General features: G+C 34.9%; 1 protein-coding gene across 1 annotated transcript in view; it reads left to right on the forward strand.

The window, feature by feature from the left end:
- Window positions 1-7312, forward strand: part of LOC111612882 (solute carrier family 12 member 9-like) — a 31754-nt gene extending 24442 nt beyond the window's left edge. Inside the window, exons 8-12 of the mRNA XM_023354164.1 lie at window positions 891-988; window positions 1470-1594; window positions 1669-1861; window positions 3191-3433; window positions 5369-7312. Coding sequence (XP_023209932.1) covers window positions 891-988; window positions 1470-1594; window positions 1669-1861; window positions 3191-3433; window positions 5369-6229 — 1520 coding nt within the window. The 3' untranslated portion in view covers window positions 6230-7312. The remainder of the gene's footprint in view (window positions 1-890; window positions 989-1469; window positions 1595-1668; window positions 1862-3190; window positions 3434-5368) is intronic.
- The last annotated feature ends 3821 nt before the right edge of the window (window positions 7313-11133 follow it).

Here is an 11133-nt window from a genome sequence, read left to right on the forward strand (position 1 = left end):
ACGTTCCGTTCTAGCCAATCACAGCCCGGCACGTATGCAGTTTACGGACTACGGCTGTTTGAAAGGTTTTCTTCCATAAAATTAATCGATTCTAGACTAATTCGACTCAACATTTCCAAAATACATATAATTTTTTGGGAATAATCCATATAAACTATGTTATAAACAAAAAAATTGTAGGATTACTTACTGAGCGTGCACCGTTTGACTACGCCATTGCTTGTTTTTGTCGTGGAGCTTGTCATCGAATGGCGCTCACATGCTTCCTGATAAATTATTTTTTTTGCGAAAAATTCGCTGAACTTTGGAGACATCATTAATATAAATATAATTTTTATGGACGTTAAGTAATAAATGGTTTTTAGTAGGTCCACTGCTCGTTTAAACTCAACGGTTTGTGCAATATCCGCTATTGGTCTAGATTCGACCAATTCTGTCGTGACACGCATCGGCGATGATGTTTTACCAAATTATACGAGTTTTTTAGCATGTTTGTACAAATACTGTCGCAATTTTTTCGCCGTGATATAGGAATCCTAACTATAGGAACCAGTGTTATAGGGGGGGGTCGACTGTAAATGATTGTTTTTCTGTTATGAGTATCCTTGGTGTAGGTCCTTGGTCTCTGATAAAAAGGCAGATAAGGGGGAAAAAATGAAATCAACAATTTTAGACCTTTATTGTTTTTAAGCTAAAACCGACAAAAATTTTAATCTAGACTTTAACTTGTATCCCTTAGAGTTGCAATCTGATGTTTTTACTTCCTTGTCATCAATTAATGTGATTAATATTTTGGTTTTTAAGCATAGTTTTTGAAGACTTGTCTATAAATATTTAATGTAATGTATAAGAATTTTAACAGAGCAAATGAATTTGAATTTTAACTTAAGTAATGTTTTTTCTAGGTATTATTTTAAGACCTGTAGCAAAATATTCCTATCACGGAAATCCAATACTTGGAGTCTTTATTTCTTGGTTTCTTGTTCAGGTAACTATTTAATGTATTACAAAGAAGAATTTTAAAAAATTAAAATTTTCAGCAAATAAAGATGAGAGAGTAATTATTTTCTTAAAAATTTAGTAAGCTTTAAAGCTAAGTTCTATATTGATCTGTATTGAACAATAAAGTACATTTGATAGACACCAGGCTTTACTTTACATCTGTCTTATTCTGCTGTTTAGGTGCCTACACACATTGCGGTACCTAAACAGCAGAGTAAAGACAGATGTAAAGTAAAGCTTGGTGTCTATTGAATGTACCTTATTGTGCAATATAGATAAACGCAGATAAAAGACATGGTTACAAATTGGAAAAAAAATTTATAAATATTCATCATTTCAGGAACTTATTTTTTAAAGTTTACTAAATTTTTTTAAAATTAAAATTCAAAACAAAAATATATATATTATATATATGTATATATTAATATATCAGTATCGTTTTCTTAATTAAAATTTTATTAATACAGCTGATATTATTTATTGGATCATTAAATATGATTGCTCAGATTACATCGGTGTTCTTTTTGCTATCTTACTTTGCCACAAATTTAGCATGTTTAGCTTTGGATTTAGCATCTGCTCCTAATTTCAGGTTAGTAGAGGATATTGTTTTGTGTATTAATACTTTTAAATTTATCTAAAAAAGATGTTTGGTTTTTTTTTCAGACCCTCATTTAAATATTTCTCTTGGCATACAACAGTAATTGGTTTACTCGGCTGTCTTGTAATGATGTTCTTTATTAGTCCTCTGTTTGGTTCCGTTGCCGTATTGCTATGTTTAATCTTGTTCATAGTGCTACATCTCAGAGCTCCTACTGTTCAGTGGGGCTCTATTAGTCAAGCATTGATTTTTCATCAGGTAAGATTTAAAGTTTTAAGTTTAGAAATTAAAAAATGTTTTAAGTATAGAAATATTTTGGGCAATTGAACAAAATGTTACTTGTGAGTAAATGAATGAGATGGGGATATTGACATAAATCATATCAGCCTTAATGTTATGATTTTTTTCATGTTAATGGTATTGATATACCACTAAGAGTAATGTCTATTACCAAATATACAGGGTCTTTCGAAATGAATGCTTTCATTTTAAACCACTGTAATTATGTTAAATATCCAAGAAGGGTGTGACATATTCCAATTGATAGAATAAATGTCTAAGTTTCATCTCCAATTTGCACTTAAACATCTCTTGTCTACTACCTCTAGGAAGTACCATAAATGAAAATGGCAACTGTGAGACAAAGAAGGTGTTTTGTGTTTTGCAGCTAGTAAAGTCAGTATCACTTATCATTGCAGAAGCTTCACAACTGTAGAATTTTTGTAGCCATGGGTGCTGTTGAGAGTGACAATGGATATGCTGTATCAAGCATTGGAAGAATTTGATTACTGGTGGGCAAATGTGAAACTTGGACAGTTTCCAATGTTTTAATGTACATTACAATGTTCTCAAGTAATAATTACACTAATTTTAAAATGGAAATGAAAAAGCAATATCCCTTGCATAAGCATACGTGTTGCTGGCAAGTTCTGAGTATACATGTGGTATAAGGTACACAGCAGTTGTGTGTATCTTATGGCACCATGTAGAAGGTATTGAGAAAGTTGTTGTAATGTTATCTGTATGAGATCAACCACAGCAACTAGTGTCACTCGCTGTCAATAGAGAAACCTGACTGACCTTTGCAATGACCTTATTAGAATGGAAGTAGATGTGTGGTGGCCACAGAAGATCTTGCAGAGTGGCATCACTAAGGTTTCTGTATAGCATGAGTGTCTTGTGCAAATAAAATGTTTGTTGCTTGCAGCACCAAAAATGCTTTAGTGATGAGTTTAGTACTAAATTTTATCTATGGAAATGTCTTTTCTATGTCCCAAAATATTACTATACCAGATTTGGTTATATTTGGATGTTAAGTATCTTTCTAGTTAGCTTAGAATAGGAGTCATCTGACTTTCCATAGCTCTAGTAAACTTTAAGAATCTACCAGATATTTTTAAATCTATATTAAGAGTTGCATAATAGCAGAAACCATACTATGCAATGCAATATGCTGCAATTCTGCTATTATGCAACCTTTCCAGATTGCATCACTATGCCAATTACTTTTTGAAGCACCACATCCATTGATCAATCACCCGTTATGTGTTAATTAATGGTCTTGTAAACAAATAATTTACATTACAGGTCCGTAAATATCTTCTACTTCTGGATAGCCGAAAAGATCACGTCAAGTTCTGGCGTCCGCAGTTCCTTCTTTTGGTTGCAAACCCTCGTTCCTGTATTCCCCTTATTTCATTCGCTAACGATTTAAAGAAAAGTGGATTGTACATTATAGGACATGTGAAGATTGGTAATATATCAGATCATGAAACTGATCCAGTTGCTGAAGAATATCCTTTGTGGTTATCACTTCTAGATAAATTAAAGGTCAGTTCTCACAGTTCTCATTATAAACATTTATTATATTTATTACATTTCTTTTAAACGTATACTTTATTGTTTAATGAAGTGAACTGTTATCACATTTGAACAGGGGTCCAAAACTGATGCTCCAGGCCACATTAGGTTAAAATGTTTTTAAATGGACCACAGTATTGTAGTTAAAATATATTTGTGTAGACATTAAACAAGTATTATAGATTATACACAAATTCAACAATATAAAACTATAATAACTGAAATACTTTATACAGATTTAAATTAAAATACAGGGAACTCTGATTATCTGAACTGATTCGTTCTTCAGGTGATTTGGATTAACATAGAGAATGAAATTACAGTATAACAGCACAGTATTATACATGTACTGTATTTATTTATTCATCAATTTTCACATAGAATCCTATTAAATATTTGGGTCTGTTGCATGATATAAGAGAATTGCAATGTGACATTAGTGGGGGAGAGAGGAGGGCAAGTGGTAGTTTGGATAATTGGAGTTCTACTGTACTGAGAATAAATTCATGAATATTTTGATACTTATTAACAAAACGAATGATGTGTTTTTGCTGAATTAAGACAGTGGGCCACATTAAAACATTAGCTGGCATTGTATAAGCATTATATTGTGTATTTGTTTTAGAATCAAAAATTTGATAATTCAACAAGCCAATCAATGCCACATGTCATTGGGCTATAATACTAAAAAATTATGAAACAATTTGGTACTAGAGGGAGGCGTTAGGTGTCATCTCTTAATAAATTTAATAATTATAATTTTTAATTAAATAATTTAGAACTACTGGGAGAAAAGAATCGGCCCGGAGCGGGACTAGAACCTGCTTACCATGCAGATGCGCCACCACTTAAGCTACCTGGACCTCAGGTTCAATCTTGTATTCCAGTATATGTAACATTATGTTATTACCATCAACAGTTATTATGGTGCCAGCTGGAGACACATCCAGTGCCTGCATCCTGTAAACAGCTCCTAAGGTACAGTACTCAACCGGCCATCGCAAACCCTGTCAAGGCATATATAAACAAACATCACTATAATCTGACACATTATTACATAATAATTAAATATTTCATTGAGTTTATTTAACTTTTATTCTTTTTTTTTCCTGTAAGTACTAAGAGCCTTTTAATCATATTCATCATGGGCTTGCTTGGCCCTATAATGGGAGCAACTATATGGTAAAGGGACAGACCATCCTCTAAAAATTTCTGGGATTTTTGATCATCTAGAATTGCTCCTGGTTTTCTTGGAACAATAAACTGATATCTTAATTCAGTGTTTTTTTCAATCTTTTTCAAATAGTGGCACCTCCAACTTGGCAAGTTTTTCTTGTGGTACACCTATTTCTTTGTATATTTTATACACATATTTACAATACTATTAATATTGAACAGGGGCAAGACACTACATCATTAATTTAAGGTGGAGAACATATTTTAAATGAAATAAATTAAAAATATGATTAAAAATTGCAGCCCAGCATTGCGATGATATCACAATAAAATAATTGCTCGTGTTAATTTTGTTTTTATGTACAGTCGACCCCCCTATAAGATATAGATACGTTCCAATTTATTAGGAATCCGATTTCTTACAAGTCGTTCCAATCACAGCCCGACACGTGTCAAGTTTACGGACTATGGCTGATTGAAAGGTTTTCTTCCATAAAATTAATCGATTCTACACTAATCCGACTCAACATTTCCAAAATACATATATTTTTTCGTAGTTTTATAGGAATCGTAATTATAGGGACCGTAATTATAGGGGGGGTCGACTGTATTTAACGGGTGTACTCCATTGTTTCAAGCCTTTCTGGGAAGTTTTTGATGCTACTGATATTTACTTCAAAATAAAAGTTTATAACTGATTAATGTGAATAATAACTTTTTTTTTTTCAGGTTAAAGCATTTGTAGAAGTGACTTTATCTCAGAGCGTGAGAGATGGTTTGCTTCATTTAATTAGAATTTCTGGTTTGGGTGCTATGAAACCAAATACAATACTCTTTGGGTTTTTAGACGACGCCGTTCCTATGGACTTTTTTGAGAATAATAATTCTTTTCAAGATCTTTATCATGTCTCTCTTGGAGATAGAATCTTCTTGCAGTTAAGAGGAAGGGAAGATTCGCGTTCCTTGTCAGTTATCGAATACGTATTGATGATTTACGACGCCATTTACCGTCTGAAGAAAAACGTCTGCATTGCTCGCCATTTCCACACACTCAACAAGTCAGAAGTGATAAATTCTAGAAAAATAAGCTACATCGACGTGTGGCCGATCAATTTCTTTTCACCCCAGACTCTCGTCGATATCGACAATTCCTGGTTATTTATTTTACAGCTGGCTTGTATCTTGAACATGGTTCCCGGATGGAAAACCAAGACCATTTTGAGAGTATTTATGTGTATGGAGCCAAGCCTCGGCGATTTGGGAGTTAGGCAAGAACAGTGGAACACCATGCTTCAAATGTTGAGGATAAAAGGTACGATCAAAAGCATTCCTTGGGAGCACATTACCGTTTTACAAAAGCGTTCGCAGGAATTTGGTCATTTCCCACCGAAAACATATCTGCATGGGGTTAATGAAATGATCAGAACACACAGTCATAACACATCGGTTGTTTTTATCTATCTACCCGTACCTCCGAAAGAGGAGAAATTATATGCAGATTATTTAGAGAGCTTAGATATTTTGACATCTAATCTTCCGCCTACACTCTTAGTCCATGGCATTAGTCCAGTTACATCGACTACATTATAAACATAATTAAGTGTACAACATTCCATCACTTTTAAATTAAATTACAAAGAAACTATTTAAATTTGATCAGTTTCATAATATACAAACAAATAAATATGCAAAGGATACATATACTATTTTTAATGAAAATCACTTTTTTTAGCATATTTTTTCCGAATTTTTAGAATTGACAATTATGCAAAAGTATAGTTTAGTTTATGGCATTGGTAAAGATATTTTCTAACAGGGCATAGAATTACGTTTTAAATTAATGCATTGTGGAATTTAGTCACACTCTGCTTTGCGGCATCATTCCGAGCTCTCCGATAAAGTCCTGAAGGTGTTTGAGTCTTTTGGCCTGTTGTCAGGGGTTCACATCCAGAAAAACTTGAAATTTGAAGATGGACACGCATCACCGAGAGGCTCAAAGCCCGAAACAGTAAGGGTCTCGAGTACTTTTAAGCTTTCGGAGTGTGTGCATCACAAAAGAAACCATCGATTTAGAGTGTCTTTTGCAGAGCGTACTCATGATGATAAGACGAAAGGCTCAAAGGCATTTGGGACTTTATCTATTATCTCTCTGGTAAAGTGGAGCGTAACTAAAAATTTAGAGATTTGTCTTAGTGTTGCAGAACGCAGAATGCTTCGATAAGTATTGTTTAATAATTGAGGAAGTCAAAAACATTTTGTAGCATTATTTTAATGTCGTGATTCCTACAGCAATGCATGACTAGATAAACAAATCTGTGATATATACAGTATATACGCGTTGTAATTGATTCGTTAATTCATATTTTATATGCGTTATATTTTATAAAGATGTAAATTTAGGAAAACATTTACCAGACAAGCTGGCTTGCTGCCTTTTACTGCTAGTGACGACAAATAATTTAATATATTTTGTATAAAACATTTTTTTTAATGTAATTTTATATCATAAGTGATTTCATTTGGGTAGTTCCCATTAGATGTAATTAATTATATTATTAGACTTATACCTATTATAATTTGTAGCAAAGAAATGTTTGTAAATGTATATATAGACTGCATAATAAGTATTTATCATGCTAGTTGTATACTTAAATAAAAGATTTTGCCGCTGTTCTTTTCTGTGACTGTCGTTAATTATGCTTATTCAACAAATTTCAATACGTTGAAACTTGAAACCCATCCAGAATGGAACCCGAATAAAGCGGACACCAGCCTAAATAGAAAAGTTCTTCGGAACAGAGCAGTTTTCCATGTTAAACCCTGTTTGGAATGGAAACCTGCCAAACTGGTGCAGTGAAATTCTGGTTTACACAGGTTTAACTGTGTTGAATTTGATAATTTAAACAAATGTAAACATAATTTGATGTTTTTTCATATTTCTTGTTTATATGAAAACCCACTAATTTAGTGGATTTTTGCCTCACAAAATCAGTTGGGGAGAGTGGCATTTTCTAGGTTTTTTTCACATCTAACACCTAAATACAGACTAGTTTGCATAGAAAGTCCATCCGGAAACACTTCCTCCTTGGCAGATCGCCCGTGTATTGCATTGGCTTATTTCATGAATACAAATCCTTTCCATTTCATTCTCTGGAGCACAAGGCCAAGTGGATTAAACCATAACACCAGTAGTTGGTCGAGGATTTGTGCATCACTAGTGGGCCGGAGTTTTCCAGGTTTCTTTGTGTCTAACACTTAGAGGTGTCAATTTCCCATACGAAGTCCTCACGGGAGATACCTCCTCCACGGGAGATACGGCAATGGCAACAGGTTCTTGGGTAAACCACCCAAGAACCTGTTGCCATTGCCGTATCCCATCGCTTCGCTAACTCGGAGTACGAATACAGTAAACGAACAGCTCAAAAGAAATTGGGTTTGATTGGAATTTTTTCATCTTTATATCTAAGATGACAGATGGCCATTTTATTTGAGTAATAGGAAGAATGAAATTGGTTGATATTTCTCTGCTAATGGAGGGGGAAATGAAAATTGACGGTCAGAGCATTCACTTTTGAATGAATGCTATTTTGTAAATACAGTAGTAGTATACAAGAGCAGTGGTGCCAAAACTACTACTGGACAACAAATATATTTGGCACATTGGTTTTAAATGATATACAAAAAGTGTATTTTTATTTGGAATATCGAAAAATATTGTGGTCCATCTGCCCTAACAATTGAAAAGTTTGGACACCACTATACTAGCTCAGGGTATTTAGGCTCATTAGCACCTGCAGACTATAAAAAAGGGCATCTTACATTATGCAAGAAGCTTCAAGCTCTACGGTTCGTTGTCGGATTGGCACTCCCACGTGGTTGCTCTTGAAGCTAGCTTGGCCTTGAAAACAAGGAATTGATTTTGATCAACATAATGAATTGGGATCAACTTGAGGATTGGGAAAAGGGGGCACGTGCTCCAAGATACTGCATCAGACCCCATCTTTCATCACCCAGCCAAAACCATTCACTAAGAGTGTGAAAAAAGCCTCTTAGTGTCCATTATGGCCACTAAGTGCCCATAATGGACAATAAGACCTTCTTTATGAAATGTCCATCGTTTCGGCCAAACAAAGAAAGTGAGTAACACCACACCACGTGGTGAGATGAGTCAACATATCCAAACAGACCATTCCCCGATAAATTCTTGTGGGTTTCGAATCCTGGATCTCAAAGCCGCTCTGCCAAATTCTCATCTGCCTACCGTCATACTTAAGTAAGGTATAATGTTTCCTTTCTGCACCTCCTCCTAAAGATTTTTGGAATCGATATTGATCCAGTAAGCATTGTTGATTCCTCTTCTAAATTATGTACAGGGGATTCCTACGCACCCGAAAAAAATCGGGGATTTTAATTAGTGATCGGAAAAAGTCAAGGAATTTCTCCCCTTTGCTGCCTTCGAGTGTTTTTGCTGATAATACGTTTGACTAAGTGTAGTCTGTAGACAAGAAGTAATGTGATGCAATACAACTTATGAAGAGAGGTGCAGAATATTTTCAGGACCCAAAATTTCCCCAAAAATTCAAGTACAAAAAGTGATAAATGTTACAATTTCTGATATTTTTACTAGTTTATTAATATATTATAAAGTTACTGTAAGGGACGTGAGGGTCAAGAAAAGTCGTAGAATTTTTACACACACGGTTCCTACTCAAATTTGTATTTTTTAAGTTCTTTCAATTACCTCATTTATGCGTGAGTACAGAGTTGCCAGATTTGCCGATTTCCGATAATAATTGTGATAATGGCGGTTAATGTGTCATCGTACAGTTCTGAGGGACCCGGGTTCGAGTCTGGACGATAAAAAACTCCAAAAATTTATAGTTTTAGTTGTCCGGTTTCTTTTTATACAGGATCTATCAATGTTGCCAATCTGTCAGCTCTATACAATTACGCAAATTATAGTTACAGTTAATGTTTTACACAGCAAATCTTAATATTTCTATGAAAACCCACGTTTTAGGGTCAAAGTTCACTGAGAATTTTTAAAGTCGTGCCCTTGACGGCCGAGCAATTAAGGGGCAACCTACCATTCTTGGAGACCTGAGATTTTTCGGGTGTTGGGCCCCGTACCTCAGCAACCAGCAGACCCATCGTGAGCCTGGCCGAACCATTAATGAACTTGCTAAAAAAGAAAGGCCCTCTTTGTGCCCACAGGGCGGAATATTAAAAACCAAAGGCCGTGCCTCGACTTTAGTATCGTCGAAGTTACTGAAAAACACAAGGCCGAAGAAAACACGTGGGAAATCATCATCCTGAGAGATGCTGTAACACTTCGCTGTGTTACAGGTTGTTGCACCGCTTAGTAAAAAGTCTTATATGACATACAAAATTATGTTTAAGTGTTTAAGTTATACGTAATCACCATAGCGTATCCTGTTTCAGGCTCCACGTAACCAGAAAAATACACATTTATCAGTCAGGCAAGACAAAATATACACATTGATGTTGTGTAAACTCTTATTTATCAATTTAAAAAAAACATATTTATTAGTTTTTTAAAGAATGATTCGAAAGAATTCCAAGTGTTTGATGGCTTAAAACAGGAGAGAACAATGGCTAATGGCGTTTTACACGAATAAAGTCACTCACTCTGTATAGACTCTTCTCCCCTATAATTTGTATTGAGAATAGTACAAATTTTAGGTGTAATTCAGGGTAAGTGAACAGGAGAAAATTCATTTTATAACACTCGAAGGGTGTTAGATTATCCCGTGTTTACTAAACCACAATGGTCAAATGAATTGTCACTCTAGAGATCCGTGTTCGAGTCGGTTCAGGTATTCTTCGGTTATGGGCCTGTTCGTACACGCTAACAGGCGTGCTAAAAAAGGCCCTTAGAAAGAATCTTTCTGTTGGTAGTTAATTCACAGGAAGAATGGAATGTTGGGGTAAGACCACCTCACTAATAGCTTTTTCCGGGCCCCTCAGAACTTCCAGCAGTCCTTAAGTTGCAGTTCACTTGCACAGTTCATTTGCAGTTAACTTGGGCTTAGAACACGATGATGATGATGAGAGTTAGGAGGAGGAGGATTCAGATGATTAGGAGGAGGAGGAGGAGGAGGAGGATTAAGATGATTATGAGGAAAAGGAGGATTAAGATGATTAGGAGGAGAAGGAGGAAGATTAAGATGATTAGGAAGAGGAGGAGGAGGATTTAAAATACGTGCCTTAAGGTAAAAAAGGGGGACCATAACGATTGGTAAAATAACCTGTTTCCTATAAGACCGTTAAATACAGGCCCACTAGTTGCATAAAGTAGATAAAGCCACCTTGGTTTTGCAGTTTGTCGTGGGTTCGCACCTTGCCTTTCCGGATTTACGTTTGCAACACAAAAAAAAGAATTTTATGGACTTTCTCATAGAAAGTCCATAAAATTCTTCTTAAGACAGTATACACGCTGCTTAATTACAGTTAAAACATGTATAAAAGGGAAC

The sequence above is a fragment of the Centruroides sculpturatus genome, unplaced genomic scaffold (genome assembly GCF_000671375.1).
Source record: "Centruroides sculpturatus isolate CEXI.00-Female unplaced genomic scaffold, Cexi_2.0 scaffold1841, whole genome shotgun sequence".
Classification (NCBI taxonomy): domain Eukaryota; kingdom Metazoa; phylum Arthropoda; class Arachnida; order Scorpiones; family Buthidae; genus Centruroides; species Centruroides sculpturatus.